The following is a 19,295-nucleotide window of genomic DNA, read 5'->3' on the forward strand; positions in this document are numbered from 1 at the left end:
TGGAGCTCGGGCAGGCAGCGCTGCGAGGAGACAGGGCTGAAGCCGGGGGACAAGGCCCAGCAGCAAGCACCGAGCTCCCAATGCCCAGGCAGGACGAGCAGCCTCCCTCCGGTGCCTGCCCAGAGGGACAGGTGACACGGGGGGAGCCTTGAGCCAGTGTTGGTGCTGGGGAGTGGCAGGAGAGGAGTGTTCATGTCGCGTTGTCACCTCAAACATAGCAGCCTGCCCCTCCCCCACACCCCTCAGCGGGAAGCGCAACAAGCGCTTGCAGAGCGCCCTAAGTGTGTCCCTGCCGGCTCCCCTCCCTCCTCCGCGGCCCGCCCGGGAGAACACTACACTTCCCAGAAACCCCGCGGGGCGGCGCAGCCGGCACGGCGCGCCCCGCCCCCGCCCTCCCCGTATCGCAAGGCATCACGGTCCTTGTAGTCTTCGCGCTCTCCCTGCTCCCTTCCCCCGCCGGGTCTTGGCGGCGGAGCGGACTACCGCTCCCGGGCGCCCGCGCGGCGCCGCGCCTGCGTCGTTGGCGTGGAAGTGCGAGAGGCCGTTGCGTTGCGGGCAACGGCTCAGGCAGCGAAGAGGCAGTGAGCGGCGGCGCCGGCGGCTTCCGTGTTTGCCGGTGGGGGGGCAGGCGGGGGTGGGGGAGCGGAGCGGCGGCGGCGACGACGGGAGGGCGCTCGGTGGATGGGCGGCGGGTGGACGGCAGCGGCGGCATCTGTCAGGTGGCGGACGTTACCCGGGGCGTAGGGGATGAGCCTGTGAGGGCGGAGGAGCGCGGGTGGGGGTGCAGCCCGGCCGGAGCAGAGCCATGTCTCAGCCGCAGCAGCAACAGCAGCCACCGCCGCCGCCGCCGCCGTCTCCTCAGCAGCAGCCGCAGCCGCCGCCTCCGGCCGCCTCCAAGAAGCGGGACCGACGCATCTTCTCGGGCACCTGCCCCGACCCCAAATGCCAGGCGCGGCTTTTCTTCCCGGCCCACGGGCCGCAGAGCAGCGGCAGCATCGAGTGCACGGACTGCGGGCAGCGCCACGACCAGCGGCAGCTGCTGGCAGTGGAGGAGGTGACGGACCCCGACCTGGTGCTGCACAACCTGCTGCGGAATGCGCTGTTGGGCGTCAGCGGTGCCGGGCCCCCCCGCAGGAACACCGAGCTCGTCAAAGTCATGGGCCTCTCCAACTACCACTGCAAGCTTCTGGCCCCCATCCTGGCCCGCTACGGCATGGATAAGCAAACTGGCAAAGCCAAGCTCCTCACGGAGATGAACCAGGGGGACATCTTTGACTGCTCCCTCTTGGGTGACCGTGCTTTCCTCATTGAGCCGGAGCACGTCGAAACCATTGGTTACGGAAAGGACCGCTCTGGCAGCCTCCTCTACCTGCATGACACCCTGGAAGACATCAAGAAGGCAAACAACAGTCAGGAGTGCCTCATTCCTGTCCACGTGGATGGGGACGGCCACTGCCTCGTCCACGCTGTCTCGCGGGCACTTGTTGGCAGGGAACTGTTCTGGCATGCTCTGCGAGAGAACCTAAAGAAGCATTTTGAGGAGAATCTGAGTCACTACAAGGCGCTTTTCCATGACTTTATTGATGCAGCAGAGTGGGAGGACATCATCAACGAATGTGACCCTTTGTTTGTTCCTCCAGAAGGTGTGCCAATGGGCCTTAGGAATATTCACATCTTTGGTCTGGCCAACGTGCTTCACCGGCCTATCATCCTGTTAGACTCCTTGAGCGGAATGCGAAGCTCCGGTGATTATTCAGCAACGTTCCTCCCTGGTCTGGTACCTCTAGAAAAATGCATGGGAAAAGATGGCATGTTGAACAAGCCAATCTGCATTGCATGGAGTAGCTCAGGACGTAACCATTATATTCCTCTAGTTGGAATAAAAGGTGCTGCTTTACCTAAACTGCCTAGGAAGCTGCTTCCAAAAGCCTGGGGAGTTCCTCAAGACCTCATCAAAAAGTACATCAAGTTAGAGGAGGATGGTGGTTGTATTATTGGAGGAGACAGAAGTTTGCAAGATAAATACTTGATGAGGCTTGTTGCTGCCATGGAGGAGGTTTTCATGAGTAAACATGGGATCCATCCCAGTCTTGTGGCTGATGTACATCAGTATTTCTACAGAAGGACTGGTGTAATAGGAGTCCAGCCTGAAGAAGTCACCGCAGCTGCCAAAAAAGCAGTGATGGACAACCGCCTTCACCGGTGCCTCATCTGTGGGGCCCTTTCAGAGCATCATGTTCCTCTGGAGTGGCTGGCTCCTGGGGGGAAACTCTATAACCTGGCAAAAAGTACTCATGGCCAGCTGAGGCCTGACAAAAATTACAGTTTTCCCCTGAACAGTTTGGTGTGTTCTTACAACCCCGCAAAGGATGTCCTGGTACCAGACTACAGCCTGAGTAGTTTGACTGCTTGTAACTGGTGTCACAGTAACTTAGTGCGTCGTGTCAGAGAAGATGGATCCGTTTCATATTTGGATGGAGACAGAACTAATACTCGGTCTGCCGGTGGCAAATGTGGCTGTGGATTCAAGCACTACTGGGAAGGTAAAGAATACGATAATCTCCCTGAAGCTTTTCCTATTACTCTAGAGTGGGGTGGAAGAGTGGTGAGAGAGACAGTCTACTGGTTCCAGTATGAAAGTGACACATCTCTGAACAGCAATGTGTATGACGTAGCCATGAAACTCGTTACCAAGCACTTCCCTGGTGAATTTGGTAGTGAGATTCTTGTTCAGAAAGTTGTCAACACAATATTGCATCAAACTGCCAAAAAGAACCCTGATGATTATACTCCTGTAAATATTGATGGTGCTCATGCCCAAAGAGCTGATGATGTACAGCAAGGACAAGAATTAGAGTCACAACTTCCAACCAAAATTATTTTGACTGGACAGAAGACAAAAACTTTGCACAAGGAGGAGTTGAATATGAGCAAAGCTGAAAGAACTGTTCAGCAGAACATTACAGACCAGGCTTCCATAATGCAAAAACGGAAAAGTGAAAAATTGAAACAAGAGCATAAAGGGCAGCCTAGGACTGCATCTCCTGGGGCTGTTCGTGAGGGGCCATCATCCGCACCTGCTACACCAACAAAAACCCCGTATTCTCCAACATCTACAAAGGAAAAGAAAATTCGAATAACCACAAATGATGGGAGGCAGTCAATGCTTACCCTGAAGTGCACTACCACCTTCTTGGAACTACAGGAAAGCATAGCGAGAGAATTTAATATTCCTCCGTATTTGCAATGTATTCGCTATGGCTTTCCTCCTAAAGAGCTTCTGCCTCCCAAAGAAGGCATGGAAAACGAGCCTGTTCCTTTGCAGCATGGTGACAGGGTCGCGATAGAAATCCTGAAAGGTAAGGAGGAAGGCAGGCAGTCTGCCTCAGCACACTCAGCCCACGCCATGAAGCATGAAGATGTTGCTGTGACCAGTAAAATCTCATCGAAGGAACTGCAAGAGCAAGTCGATAAGGAGATGTATTCTCTCTGTCTTCTAGCAACACTAATGGGTAAGGTTGACTTCAAGTTATACTTTAAAATTGTATTTTTAAGTAGAAGATAAGATTTTACAAACTGTAGTTACACGTGTCTCTTTTTGCCTTAAATTTAATGGTGGAGAAGGTTAGTTCCTTTATTCCTCTATTAGAAGAACATTTAATATGTTGTCAGTGATTCATTGAGTGCTGTGACTTTTTAAAATGTGTATATGAGATATATGTTCTTTCTTTGGTATGAAGGCCTCTTTTAAAAATTGCTGTTTAGAAGTTGTTGCATTTCCTCTTCTTTCTCTCTATTGTTTCTCCTGTCTCTCATTAAGCACACACATCTGATGTGTATGTGTGTGAGCTACATACTCTCTTTTTTCCCTACATCTCCCTCAGGTTTCAGGAAATAAATTTAGAGCAGAGGTGAGCAGGGAACGCTGAATATCTGCTCACCTTTATAATGAGATAAAATCCTAGCATTTCTCCCCACAGGTAGTTGCATTGGTTTAAGCATATCATCACAACATTGTATCCTTAGCTAATCAGCTAATTTTAAGTGAAGATCTGGTCTTTTTAAAGAGCGGTGAGAAGTATTGTTGCAGAATGTAAGCAGAAGAGAAACTGAAAGAAGCCAAGCACAGATTTGAATCCCAAAGGTAGACAACAGGGGGGTTGCAAAGCTATGCTTATGAATTGTCAGTCATATAAATCTGACTAACTGTTAATAATTGAAGACGAAAGGACTTTTCTCAGGTGCCTGTGGTTTCTGTTTTTGTATTTAGACTCAGGAGACCTGGACCTTCATTTGTGTACTCTCTTCATCAGGTTTCATAGTTCTTGCTGTTTACTGGCAGGAAGTAGGACAGTAATTATACATTAAGCCCTATGAACTAGTTGAATAGTAATGCTTACAGGTTGTTTTTTATTTTTTGTGGGAGCCTTCTCTTTTGCTGGAGGGATTTGGTGTGGCTGAAGCATGTGATGTTTTAGAAACAAAATAATTACATAATCACAGACTGGTATAATATGTCAGAAGTTCATAATGCAGAACTTTGCTTCTTTTCCACACCTGATTGTTAACTCCCATGTCTCTTGCAAGATAGTGTGCTGAATCACTAGCCAACTTGTCACCCTGACATTTACACCGCAGTTCCAAAGTGCAGCAAGAGGTTAGGTTTAAAAGCTGTCTTAATTGTGAGATGAAGCTTAAAAGAGTGCTTTCCTGTTTTCAGAAAATGCTCCTGAAAATGTAGTTATTGGCTTACAGAAATCTCTGAGGTGCTTTAAAAGTATCTCAGTGACTTCAGCATTAAGGTGTCTTTTTTTTTTTTTTTTTTTTACAAGTATTTATCTATGAACTGTGAGCTGAGCATGTATTCAAGAATCATTTTTTGTCTTTCACTCTTGTTACTGTTAGACTCTGCTTTCAAAGCACAGGTTAGAATAGAATTTACCTCACTGTTCTCTGACTGCATCCTTTTTGCATTACTAATAGAAGTAAAAGTGTCAGCAAATGATAAACCAACCACTTACAACAGCTTTATGCAGCTACTGAATAAGATGCTATTTTTATATAATCACTTTTCTCATCAAGGCTTCACTTTCTTTCAAAGATACTTATGGAAAAAATCTAGACAGTTGACTACTTAAAATTGTGATTTTTTTCAATGGGGAAATGAACTCTAAGAAACTTCTTAAGTCTTTGCACTTTGTTAAGAGTGTTGGGGTGGCAGTTTCTCAAGGTGGCATATTCAGCCTTTCTGGGACAAGAAGCCTCAGCATTTCTCAGTTATGTTTCTGTACTGCTAAAAACCAACGCTGCGAAGTTCTGAGAGTCAGCTTATCCTGAGTGTTTCTGCTGTAACTTTGTTCTGCTGAAAGCATTCATCTAATACAGTTAGATTAGAATGCGTAGAGGCAAGATGCTATTGAAATAGCTCTCTCAGCCAGATATGTTTTGTTTTTTTCAAATGCCCATAGTGAAAGTGTGTCTTCCAACATCTATAATTATTCATTCTGGATGCTTAAAAGTTTTTCTTTCATACAAGGTCTCCTGTAGGCTGACTTGATGCTTCTTTATTTCAGTTATTAGAATCTTTCTTTTCTGGTCTCAGCTAGTTAACATATTAAAAATTTAGACCATGTTCTTTAATTTTTATGTATACAACTTAAAAATAAGCCTTGGGAAATTAGAAACTGTAATTTCTGGACTACATAGCTTTACAAAAAATCATGCATAATATGCTTTCTCCCCTATTTTTGTTTAGCTCCAAATACATAATTCAACAAAGAAATGACTAAAGGAATTTTAATTTTACATTTACATTAACGTAATTAAAACACTACATTTCTAAACTGATTTTTATATACACCCATGCAGAAGCACTCCAGATACATGCAAGCCACGTACAAATCTATTTTGATTGGTTTGCTTTGCATTGATGAATATGTCAGTACACAAGAAATCAAAATAGCCAGATATAAATTAAATTTATTAATTGAAACCAGGTTTTGCTTGGATTTAAACAATTTGTTTTTAAGCCAGTTGTATTTCCCTGTGTTTATCAACTGAGCTTTTGATTTGTTTTGCACTTCTCTGTGTCCTCTCTGCTGTACAAAGCGGTGGTCTTGGGCTTCCCCTGCCGTAGGTTAGTCTGCACCTGTGGTTTTTCAGCAGTGTATGAGGTGTGCGGTTGGGTAGGATGGGCTTCATTTGTTGCTGTACCTTAATGTTGTGGGGCTGAGGTCTGGTCTGGGGGAGTGTGTACAGCTGTGGGAGTAGCATGGAGAACATTATCTCTTTGATAAATTTAGTGTCTTGAGTGAGATTTTAATCTAAATGATCACCAAAATTAACTTGTGACCTATAAACATCTTACATCTTGTGATAAACAAACAGTAAAACCTAACTAGCAATAAAAATGTACAAACCTCAGATGTAATTTGGTTGAATCAAACATGTTAATTCCTGTGGTCTGGGAAAGTCCAGTTGTAATTGTGGGTTTTTTTTGGTGTTCCAATCTGAGATCTCTTTATGAAAACAGCATTGTTAGTTTGTATTTCTTTCAGTGGCTGATGCTTTTGTTTTGTGAGCCCTGCTCTCCACACTTCTCTGCATGTAGTCCTTGCTTAGGTTGCATAAAAGCCTCTAAGCAGCAATGCTGCTCTGGTGCAAGGCTTGAAATATCATGCTCTGAGTGAACAGGGAGTGCCATGGATGTGTAAAACTGGGCTTCTTCTAGAAGCCTGTGGTTGTCTTGTGGGAGGAAAGGGGACTCCTTCACCCGAGAATGGGTTGCTGGGTGCAGCAGTATGGGAGCCCTTCATACGGAGCCAGATGCTGTGTGGCTGTGGCATCCCCAGGCCTCAGCCAACTGATGACCATATTCTGTTAGTTATCAGTGTAGTGGTTATTTTGATTCCTGTGGGCAGTATTTAAACCATCAGGAAGACTTCAGCTTGCTGCTGCTGGGGGGGAAATAAGGAGTCACAGCTGGGATGCTCTGGAGCCATGGACTATAGGGATGTGTGTGTCAAAATGTAAATGAGAATAGGGATGTGGGGATAGCAGTGAACCTTTTGAAATAGGAAAAATGTGAGAGTGTTATCAACTGTAATTGTCCTCCCTCCATGGATCTGTTTGAAGAAGAGGGAAAGCACAACAGCGGGGAGATTTGTGCTGGTTTGACTGAGAACGAGTTCATTTTCTTCATGCAGTTAGAAACCTTTCTTTTTCATAGCTAGCACAGTCTTTATTTGGAGTTAGTTTGAGAACAAGAGAGAACACCCCAGCACAGAGTTAATGTTTTTTATTGCTCAGGTCTGAGAGCCCAGGGCGTTCTGAGTGCTCTGCCCACAGGTGTGAGGCATTGAGGAAGGAGGCCATGGATGGGGCAGAGCTTGACTGACATCCAGACTGATCAATAAGAGTATTCCATCCCATTAGCTTCATGCTTCATATCTGAGAAAAGTCAGGACCTTCCGGGTCTCTGGCTCGCGCTCTCTCTTGCTCTTTTTGGGCGTTCTTGCTTGCTCTGGGGTGCAGCTGGGGGAATTTGGCTCAGGACGTTTAGTTCAGCCTTTTTCTGTTTTGCAGAGGCTTCTGGCCTTTCTGCCTTTTTTCTCTCTGAAATCAGCTGTGGGACCAGGTGCTGTTTCCTGGGTCTGGCTGCTCAGTGTGTTCATGAGGCATTGCCTTGAGTATCTTTTATTTCTATTTCATATATATATATGTATATTTACTAGTAGTGTATTAGTATTTTGTTATTTTATTAAACTGTGTTTATCTTAATCCAAGTTTCTCCCTTCCCTTTTGATTATTTCCCCTATTGGGGGTGGGTGAGAGAGGGGGTGAGTGAGCGGCTATCATTGTATTGCTAGCTCAGGTTAAACCATGACAACATTTTTTTTTTTAGTGGATCAGTGAAAGATGGAGAGGAGCTCCAAATTTATTAGCAAGTCAGTAGAGAGGAGTTATCAGGATAAAGTCAAAAGAGAAGACCTCCTTCTTCAGTAGATCATGGAAAATAAGAAAGACCAGTGATTGGTTTTACCTGGATGTTCTTACTGGGAAGTGAAAGCCAAATCTGTGAGCTCAATGTGCAAATGAATACAATGAATCAGAGCATATATGGTTCAAGGGAATGCATTTAAAATGAATCAGGTTATGTAGGTCTCCTGTCTTTAAAGTATCTAAAGGCAAAACACGATGAAGATGCACTGCACCTTTTTGTAGAGAATGGAGACTTAAATAACACCTGAAGTGGAGAGGTGAGCGACAGAACCATGTGGTGGGGGGACAGATGAGCAGGGGAGTGTGCGGGGTCCTGTGTGTGTCGGGAGGGGAAACAGAAAAGTTGGCGAGTGGCTGGAAGGGTTTCAAAGCCTGACATGGCCCATAATGCCACTGTCACAAGGGTGAAACCCACAGGGTGGGATTTAGATGTGCCATATATTCAGTACGTGGAAACTGTTAAAAACAACTATTTACTTTTATTTTGCTGTCAACAGCAAGCAAAGAAATATCGGTAGGTAATATTTTATAGCCTTGCATATTCCAGCCATCTCTATTCCAAACAGTAAGTGCATCCAGTTGATTTTAGTTAATGATTTACATTCTCCAATTTTAATAGAAAATTGAGAGACATGGTTATTGAGATTTCAATGCCTAAAGAAGGATGTGATTTCTATTTGAAGCATCTCAGTATATTCCCTGAGTGTTTGATATAAGGTGGGAAAAGCAATTTTATATGAAAATGTATACACTCAGTAGCTGTTTCTGCATCAGGAGAATGGAATTTATCAGTGCTTTTTGTTTGTACTACTTTGACAGCTACATCACACGTCTTCTCCAAAGCAGGTAAGTGGTCAGCAAAATAAGGAAAAGGGTGCAGGTAAAAATAGAGATTTAGCAGATGCTGTTAGGTCACTGATATTCTGTCTTTGTAACACAATTTTTTAATTCTTTTTATTCCTTTCCTTATATACTCTTGGTTTTTTGTTTTGTTTTGTTTCTTTCTTCTCAATGGCATTTAAAGTTGTCATATTTCAATGCCATTTTTGGCATCTTTGAAAAATGCCCGTTACACAGAACTGCTGGGCCCTCACAGTTGGCATTTTGTTTGTAGCTGTGAAGCAAAGCAAGGTGCAGACACAGCTTCTGCAGAGCTGCCTGCCTGGACATTTGTATCACAGCTACAATATAAAGTCTCTTGTATGGCAGCTGTGAAGTGGAGATTTTTGAGAAGGTGTAGGGATATAGAATAGAGGTTTCAATGTGCAAGGGTACTTGCTTGAATCTTGGAAGTGTGTTAGTAATTTCCTAGTTTTATGTTGAAAGCATAGGCTAGGAGGGGAGTGGAGACTTGTGCGTCAGGCCTGGCAAAGAACCAGGAGCTGCAGCTTGGTTCAAATCAGATTCAGGAAACTTTGTACTAAGAAATGTAGGGTATTTGACTGCAGACGGTGGTTATGTTTTCCTGAAAGTTTCTCAATATCCTGGGCTCCTCTTCTGTAAATTTGCAATAAAAATTCAAATTCTTAATTGCATAGAAGAGAGTAAAGATTCATCTTTTAATTCAAGAAGTTACATTTTCAGTCATTGTCTATAATGTTCAAATATGTCTGTTTAATTCTAATGATTGTGTTTGATTTCTACAGGAGAAGATGTTTGGTCTTACGCAAAGGGGCTTCCTCAATTGTTTCAGCAGGGTGGAGTATTCTACAGCATAATGAAGAAAACCACAGGTATTTTTTGGTTTTGTTTTTATTCTTTTCTTCCTCTGTTTTCAAACCTTTAAAGTGGAAAATTTATATTAAGTCACTTGTAAGCATGAATATATATTTATTTTATTACCATGGTACATTTTCATAATATTGTAGAACTCCTTATGCTCCCTCAGAGAGCTTAAGACTGGGGAATCCGACCAAGACTAGTTAGTTAAGTTTAAATGTCGTCTTTTCTGAAATTTTCTCTACAACCATACATCTCCATTTAAACTTATTGAAGTTGTTCGTACAATTCAGTAAGTCAACTGATTTTTTAAAATATTTTATTTCCCACCCCCTGGAAAGATCAAACAGAAGATCATAGGACCTATTTCTGTTATACTGTAAAACACTTACTGGAGAAGCAGTTCATCTTTCTAGTGTGCTTCTTAGGAGATATTTCATACAGGGGTACTGCAGGTTTTAAAGTTAAATGTTTGGTTAATTTTGTCTTTCATATTCCTAATACTGTTGTTCAAAAGCAAAGCTACCCCCTTCCTGCATTACTAAATGTCGCAGCTTGGACTATGTGTGGGATAACCAAGCAAGCAGTTAGAGCGTATCTGATTTTTAGACAGGTGTACAAATACTACCTGCAAAGAATAACATCTGTTTCTTTAGAGAAAAAAGTACTATTCAGTTATTTTTCTCATTTAAAATTTATTTTCTTATTGAAGTCTTTGCATTCATAGTTTAGCTTTTGTGGTTTCATGTGTAATAATGATTCCTTTGCTGCTTTCTTACCGTTTGTTTTTTTCCTAGGCAATTTTATCAAACTTAATCTTGATTATTTCTGGAAACAGTTACTTTACCACGTAATTTCTACTCTGTTTGCAGTAACTGAAGTGCATGGTATACTCAGTGCCTACTATCTCTCACTGAATTATTAGCCTGGGTAATAGAATTAGCATGCAAGTGTCCTATAGCAGATCTGTTTCCTTTTGGTTTTCTTGCTTTTACTATGCTTGTGCAGTGAAGACTGGTGTATTGTTTGTGGCAAGTGAATTAGCTTAAGCAGTGCCTGATGGAAAGGACATTTTGCCTGATTAATGACTGGCCAGAATGGAGAACCTGAAATTAATCCAAGGGATGTTAACACACCTGGTCATTAGCTCACAGAAAAAGCCTGACTTAAAAGTCATTTCTACCAACTGACAATGTAAGAACTGAGACTGAGGGAGATGATATTCTGTATTTAAACATATTGCATTTCTGTGTGTGCAGGTATTTTTTGCTACACTGGTAGGTAGAATTACTTTTTTAGCATTAACATACTTGTATGATTTTAACGTTTTATGAACTACTGAATTTCCACATTAAACAATTAGAGTGTGCAACATTTTTTTTCCACTTAAAGAAGCTCCTTACGTATTTGTAATATTTTAATTAATGTAATAACTATTATACTGGACTTCTGGAACAAAGCTTTCTTTCAAGCCTAGGTACTGTTAATCAGTTGAAATTTGATTTAGTAGATCTCATTTAAGATCTTATTTTGAGATTTCAGGATTGCAATTTCTGAGGCATTTTTGGTCTATCCTAGAAGCTGTTGCAGCGCTCTCTTGTGAATGAAGGTTGAGCTGGTAAATTATGTATTTGAAATATATTCTTCAGGCTAAGTTAGACAGATAGGTGTGTGGGGTTAAATTTTGTTCTGTGTGTGTATTGGCTGTTTGGTTATTGGTTCCCATCGACATGTAAAGAAAGGAGCTACATGTCTGAAGTCAAAATAAAATCTCGTCTGTAGATTCTCTTTAACTGTAGAAGTACGTGGAGGATGAGAGAGATTGGTCAGTTGGTTCATTAGTATAAAACCAGTTTACTAATGTTTGAAACTGTTTGAGTGACCTTATTGATGCTCAGGATACTTGTTTTGACAGCATTGTATTTGATAACACAAATAGGATTTGCTTGTTGTGTTTCTTCCATTCTGCACAATTTCTGGTGTTTTTCTTCAAGAATGATAAGAAAATATGAAGAAAAAAATCCCATTAATTTATCTATTCCTGGCACTTAAAAAAAAAGTGTTTTCTTTTTAATTGTAGCTCTCCTTGCATAACTGAAAGGAGCTGAAGCAAAGCGAGTTGTTGCAGCCAAGTTTTCATCTGCAAATAGATTTAACTCATAGAAACTTGTCATCACTTAAGCAATACCTTACTGATTTTAGTGCAGCCTGTATGGGATAGAGTTGAAAGAGTTATTTTGTATTTTATGATGGTAAACTGGAAAACCAGATGTTGCTCACTTTTGACACAGAGCAGCCTCAGAACTTAAATTTGTTTGTGAAGTCTCAGTTTTAGCAGACAATGGGACAGTGGGAGAAGTAGCAGACAGTGGGACAATGAAACAGCAGATCAGAAATATTATACCTCATGTTTGTTTTATAGTGGTTAATAGTTATAATGTCTGGGGGACTACTGAGCACAGTAAGCTTGAAACACTTTTGCTTGTCTAGCAACTGTTCTTCTCTGAGAAGAAGACAAATAGCAAATTTGAAATTCCTCAGGCTTAGCAGCAGTTGTACACCCAGAAATCCTGCTACAGTTCTAACTAGTATGGAAGTGGCCTTTAATAGTACTGCTCCAGTTAGACGTTGATTTGAAATGTGCCCTTTGGCAGTTTTCTGGGGGTTTGTTTGGTTTTGTGTGGGTTTGGGGGGTGATGGTAGTGATGGGGTTTTGCTTGTTTTATGTTACTGCAAACATATACTATTTCTTTAACTTCTGTTGGATTATAACTTCAAGTCTCGGCAAAGTGGTTATTTTATGTAGTGAAGAGACAGTCCTGTCTCTTCATTAGAATCACTGTAGAAAGCAGCAGCCTCTTAGAGGTATCCTGTGACTGCTGTTGTATGGCATAGAAGCCTAAATTGTTTTCCTCCCATGGCAGTAAGTTTCAGTGTGTTTGTTTTTACAAACTTGCTGCAATAAGTTGAAATACAACAATTACTGTGTATTCAGAGCATGCCTTAAAAGATGTTAGCACTTTGAATAACTTTTTCTGTCTTTATAGGTTTGGCTGATGGCAAGCACTGTACCTTTCCACATCTGCCTGGTAAAAACTTTGTGTACAATGCAGCAGAAGACAGGCTGGAGCTGTGTGTGGATGCTGCCGGGCACTTCCCTATTGGTCCTGACGTCGAAGAGTTGGTTAAAGAGGCCTTAAGTCAAGTGCGAGCAGAAGCTACTTCCAGAAGCAGGGAAGCGAGCCCTTCACACGGAATGCTGAAGCTGGGTAGTGGTGGAGTAGTGAAAAAGAAATCGGAACAACTGCATAATGTAACTGCGTTTCAAGGAAAGGGCCATTCCCTAGGAACTGCATCTGGTAGTCAGCAACACGATCAAAGAGCCAGGGAAACACCACTTTTAAGAAAGCATAGCACAGAAACGGACTTCAGTCCTTCTGCTAAAATTGAGCCTTCTGTATTTACAGCTGTTTCTGGTCACAGTGAGCTTATCCGAATCGCGCCGGGAGTTGTGACAATGAGAGACAGCAGGCAGCTTGACCCCACTTTGATTGAGGCGCAGAGAAAAAAGTTGCAGGAAATGGTCTCTTCTATTCAGGCTTCAATGGACAGACATTTGCGGGATCAGAATGCAGAGCAGTCAGCATCAGGTGATTTATCTCAGAGAAAAGTAGAGGCAGTGAGTTCAACTGCTACAACTGGGAGCTTTCAGGCTGGCTTACCCGAACCGTTTTCTGCACCAGGTGGCACTGAACACTTGAATACCGAATCAACTGATGGTAATGTGGTGAATTCTGTGGGATCAACATTCCCTGCAAGGTCTAAAGCACAAAAGGGAAATTCTGTTGAGGAGCTTGAGGAGATGGATAGTCAAGATGCAGGAATCACTAATGCAACTGAGCCAATGGATCACTCTTGATAGGTTAAAATCTAATAAGGATAGAAGAAATTACTGTTCAAATGTAATGTTTATTGGCTGGGCCACACAAAGTGATTAGTTATTAAATCTTGTATGTATGTCAAAGATTATATCATCTTATTCAGTGCATGATAAGCGTGTGATTGGCAATAGCTTTCAATATTACCATACTGCTGCCCAGGCTGGCTCTGTTACCTGTAAATTAGTTATTAGGAAATGCACTGAAATGAATATCTGCTGTAAATGTGGGTTCTTGAAAATTCTTTTTAGTTCCTTAAAAGTCTTAAAATTTAAGCCCATGTAAAGTTCTTACCGTGCTAGTTTAAGGTTACTGGAAATGCTAGAACAGGTGAAACTAGAAAAGTGACAAAGTTAATCCTGTCCCGGGTACTTAATTCCACACAAAAATACACTATAAACATGAATTATACATAAATTTCAAAAAGCAACTGAAACTAAACTAAATTCGATAATGCAGCATATACAGTAATTTAATTGCATTGTGCTGGCACGTCCTCTCATTTAAAAACTTTTTCATTCATACAGCAGGATAAACTTGTCAGAAATTTCAGAGTAAGTGTAACTTTAGTAAACTCTCTAATCCCTGCATATTGTCAGTTTAGGCAAGTTAGGAAAAAGGCCACTTAGTGTAGGATGAAGACAAAGTGAATGTGATGTGGTTGTGCATTGCTGGCTGAGCCAACACAACCATTTTGGTGCTCTGTTACTGAGTGATAGCGTGGTTTTATTTCCTCCCAAATACCGAGCTAGTCAGATGTTGTGCAACTTTTCATACAACTACATGAGAGAAGCTGGCAATTGCCGGAAACAACAAAAGTTCAATGGCAAATCCGTTGCTTTTAAGAGACTTTGATTACTAGTGTTGGTTAGTAATGGCAAAAATTAAATAACAGCTGTACTCTTCAGAGCAAATTAACAATTTATTGGAAAGAAATGACTCTCTAACATACATTATCCTAAAGTGTTCAGTGATAATTGAGCTTTTGGAAGCTCGCTGTTGCCTCCATGGAAACAAGGAATACATGCTGTTTCAGTGTCTGTAGGACTACCCACCCCTGTTAGCCTCACTTCAGCTGGTGATGCAGGTTTCCACTTCAGTAGCGTGTTCATCAGACCTGCAGTGCTAGTTTTTAAGAAGCAGCCGTTGTGCTTGCTCCCTAAGGATGGAATGTGTCTCTGATACTGCACTTTGCTTCCTATCTTCATAGTCATATTTAAGTGCACTATTGTTGCTTCCTCTAATGGTAAAATAACATTGAATGGATGAAAGATGTTAATACAGCTTCCAAGGAATGAAGAGCATCTAAATAGTGAAGTCTGTGTTTGTGCACTTGTGGGTTTCTACCAGTTCACAACTGTTGCTTGCATTGTATATGTTTGTATTCAGAAAAGCCTCCTCACTTTTTATATTTCTAATCACTTCAACAGTTCTAAGCACTAGTATGATAAAATGTCCCATGAGACTGAGAGTGGATTTATTTTTGTATGTAAAAATTAACTGAAGCAAGCCACTTAAAGAATAGCTCCCGTTTTGTCAAAGAAAATTAAAACACCTCTGATCATTAAGGTTTTATGTAGGGGGAAAAACATTTTACGATTTAGTACACTACTTATAGGTAAAAATAAGAATAATCACCTTTTTACAAATAAATGAAACACTTTAAGATCTCAAATTGCTAACCTGTAAGTTACCATTTTGGAAGCTTGGAATGTATGAAGTACTTTGGCTGAGCAGAACTGACCTTGCTGAGGCACTGATGAACTGGCAGGGCTTATTCAATGAGAAACAGGTTGCACATGCAGTGGCTGGAAGCCTGCCATGACTGAAACGGAAAACACTTAGTCTCCTGTGAATCAGCCTGGCTCTCTGAAGGCTGCTTCTATGTAGAAAATGTTGAGTAGAGGCTTGTGCTTTGTCACAGTGTGAGGTTTAGGGAAGTGTAGCAGCGGCGTGTTCCTGGGAAGGAGTTTAAGTCAGGAGGGGCTACGGGGGAGGAATGTCCTGGGTCTCTTACATTTTAGACAACGTAACTATCACTTAGACGTTTTTAACCTTTTATTTAGAAAAAGTGTCTTCCTAGGCTGAAAAAAATATGGGCAGTATATATGAGAGAATTTTAAGTTTGAAATAAATGGAAATCTTTATTGCACATCATCTTTATTTCAAGGGAAGATGCTCACTTCTTTCATGCCTTTCTGGTAAGACTACAGAAGTTTGTGTGCCTTTTACTGTGCAAAGAGGAAGGCTTGGTTTAATTTTGACACAATTCCCATTTCAGCAGTAATTTGACATTTTCCCTCTTACCTAAACAGAAATAGACAGAGATAATAGATCTGTTTGACTCACCCTTTGTGTCATCTCAGGTCCACTCAAGTCATGTAGATCAGAACTCTCTAGTTCCCAAAACAAAATGGTCACAAAAAGGAATGGTAAAGTGATGTCAAAATCACAAGATCCACTGATTTATTTCCTCTGGTGTAAAGCAGGATCGTGCATATTTCTTTGCAGTGTTCTTATTTCACGTCGCTTTCTCATGCATCTAAATATCAATGTTTCTGAGAAAGATGGCTTTGATACTCTCAAGTGAAGCTGAACTTCATCTACATGCTGGTGAGATGTGTAACTGTACAGAAGTGAAATAAAGAACACTGAAGTGTAAGTTTGAACAGATCTTTCATTTGATCGCTGGCAGTGGGTGCAAATGTAAATTGAGGCAACTCTGTGTTTCTATCTTGGGAGCACCCCTGTGCTTGTTAGATGCCCCTGTTAGAGTCAGGAAGATGGTGGTGGGGCTCCAGGGCAGGGAGGACTTTGACTCATTGTGGATGTGAAGCTGTGTCAGTGGAACTTCTCAAATGACATGAGGAGTGTCCTTTCTCAAACCAAAACAAAACAACAAAACCTAACAAAAAAACCCCACAATTTCTTTGTGCTTAATTGCCTGGGGACAGAGGCTGTGGTTCTAAATTATTTTTGAGTACCTGCCTTGATTGTTTTCTTGTCTAGGGGCCAACTACCTTCTACACAGTGTCTCCTGGCAACGAAGTCTTAATCATTTGAAAATCTGAAACTTTACTATGACTAAGCCCAGTTGAAAACAAACAAACAAACAACCCCAACTAGATTGCTGATGAGCATACAGGAAAACTCAAGAGAACAGATCAGTTTTCCAGGCAAATGCAAGATTTTTACTACTTCAAATGGCTGCTGAGTAAGGTTGACTTTTTGATACTGCCATTTCTCTGGGAATTGTTTGCACTGCGTTGAGAGAACATAAATAGCAGCTTTTCAAATAAGTTAGTATAAATATATTTGGGATGCTTGCACTGTTCTGATCATAGAACAGCAATGTATATTGTTGTTTTTGTGAATTCCATATAGTTTACTTCTGATAGATATAAAATGTGAGCTAGACGTTACCTCCAACAGAACACTGCTGCAGCTTCCCAGAGGCGCAAGACTGTGTGCTAACAACCGGCACGCTTCCAACACCAAAACACTTAATTTACAGTCTTTCAAAAAGTAGAATGTATTGTCACTGTCACAAGGTGAGCGCAGTCACTTGCTACTTTTTCAGTGCACTGAAAATGCTGGGTAATAAAATTCAAAGTATGTTTACAATTGGGAGAGTGATGCTTGATCTGAAATGTAGGTGAAAGGAATGACTGAAGAAGATGCCACTGTTACCTCTACATTTGTTTGGCTCCTGTTTTCAAATAGCAGAATCTACATGCTGTTGTAAAATAATCATAATATTAAGTTGATCCTTATGTTAAAAAAAAAACAAAACAAAAAAAACACAACAGAACACAACCAGTAAGTGGTTTATTTGTTTTGCTTGTGGATATCAGTTTAGCTTCTTACAATTGAAGAAGTTGCTTAGGATCCTTAGATGCAGGATTCCCTCTGAGCCCTTATGCCTGCGGTTGAGCAATAAAAGGTTGAAACAAGAGTGGTATTTTCAGAATTATTTTATGTTTAATGAGGATTATTGCCAAGAAATGAAAGAGTGCACTTTTAGGAGGGAATGCTATTTAAAATGTATAAATAAGAATTAAAATAGTGTATATATTTAGGAAACAAATCTTTTTAAACAGTAAGTGCTTTACATGTTGAATTAAAAATAAATTAGCATAGAAACTATACCATCTTCACAGCACTAGCTGTTATCCAGCACAGTTTGATTTGTTTTATTTGTGATTGCTGTACTAATTATATTTGATTTTTTTATCTGTAATGTAACAATAGTGTATTATAACAGTATATAGTGTACTATACTACACTTCACTGTACAGTATTTGGAATTTTCTTTGATTGCTATATTAAAACTATAAGTTAAAACATCTACTTTGGCTTTATAAGGTGCAACTTTTATCTAGCCTTTCACACATTAGCCTGTTTAATTAACACTGATTTGGCTACAAAATAATGAGTTGTAATTATATTAACTTCTGCATTCTACATATAAATTGCATTGTACTTACATACACGAATGCTAGTAGTTGAAAAACTGGTATGAATCTGAAAAAAGTAAACTCTCTCATCTGTTTTGCTTTAGTTCTGTTGCTGTTTAACAGAAACTTTTTTGAAAGAAAAACGCTTTATGGAAAAGCTTTTTGACCTCATACATGTTCTGAATATTTCATGAAACAAAAATTTGACAGATTTTTATAAAAAGCCAGGTTTTTAGATATTTGAGACCAAAATGTGAGGTCTGGATATTTTTTCAAAGGTGGCACCAAGAAGGAGGTGTAGGAAAATGCTGACCAAATTATACATGACATTTAAGGTATCTCGCAATCTGTGGTTTGAAACGTTGGTCGAGATGTATTTCAAAGTAAAATTTTAATGCATGCATGTAGTATGCAAGTATGAATAGCATAATTTGGAAGAACTAAGCTTTTGAAGATTTGGCAATACTGAAAGGTGAACATATTGGCAACTACTTAAATTATCTCTCTGCTTTTTCCACCAGCTACACGTGGCACTTTGTGTCAAAAATTGGCTGTAATCATAACTTTTGAGCCTAAAAAGAAGGCATAAAACCCATCTACAAAACTGCGTTACTTCTTCCTGTATTTATTGAAAGACTTTAATTGAAAGTGTGCTAGCAGTAAAGCATTCTTTAAAATGATGGGTTTAAATACATAGAGTTAATTTTGATTGCATGTCATATGATGAAGAATTGAAAATTATACTTTGGAAGATTTGTATTTCAAAGGCTTAAATGCTTAATGCTAAGCTAGAAATTTTCTCATCCTTAGTAATCGTAGTGTTTATAATCTGAGTCAAACCCAGTACTGAATGTGTGTAGCAACCAAATTGAGCACTTTTAAAGTATTTTTCATTTATCTTCTGCTATTAATTGTACAGCCTTAATATCTATTTTTTTATTATTTTAGACTGGAGTTGTTTGGTTTGGTTTCTTTTTTTTAAGGTACATCCATAGTAAATCTGTTCTGACATCCCTGGAAAACCCACCTTCCTTCCAGAACGAGGCCTCTAAATACCATCATTTTCTCCCTAGGATCAGGGTGTGGGTGAACCTTGGATGTTCATGAGCATGTAGAGCGAGTTGTGGAAGATGCTTTTGGTGTTATGAAGAGTCAATTCAGACACATATCTTGATGCAGA

The 19,295-nt window shown here is 40.8% G+C and overlaps 1 protein-coding gene across 1 annotated transcript; it reads left to right on the forward strand.

Moving 5' to 3' along the window:
• Positions 1-719: 719 nt before the first annotated feature.
• Positions 720-18,008, forward strand: VCPIP1 (valosin containing protein interacting protein 1). Its single transcript, XM_082044244.1, has 3 exons — positions 720-3,512; positions 9,648-9,734; positions 12,768-18,008. Exons 1-3 carry the CDS (start codon positions 806-808, stop codon positions 13,637-13,639), a joined length of 3,666 nt encoding a protein of 1,221 aa, XP_081900370.1. The 5' UTR covers positions 720-805; the 3' UTR covers positions 13,640-18,008.
• Positions 18,009-19,295: the final 1,287 nt, after the last annotated feature.

Source organism: Streptopelia decaocto, assembly GCF_964273445.1.
Source record: "Streptopelia decaocto genome assembly, chromosome: 2".
In the NCBI taxonomy this organism is placed as follows: Eukaryota; Metazoa; Chordata; class Aves; order Columbiformes; family Columbidae; genus Streptopelia; species Streptopelia decaocto.

Bases quoted from the DNA above. Each gene is read 5' to 3' on its own strand.
- VCPIP1 (XM_082044244.1), top strand. From the start codon at position 806: ATGTCTCAGCCGCAGCAGCAACAGCAGCCACCGCCGCCGCCGCCGCCG. The intron at 3,513-9,647 runs GTAAGGTTGACT...TGATTTCTACAG, and splicing joins TCTTCTAGCAACACTAATGG to GAGAAGATGTTTGGTCTTAC. The intron at 9,735-12,767 runs GTATTTTTTGGT...CTGTCTTTATAG, and splicing joins CATAATGAAGAAAACCACAG to GTTTGGCTGATGGCAAGCAC.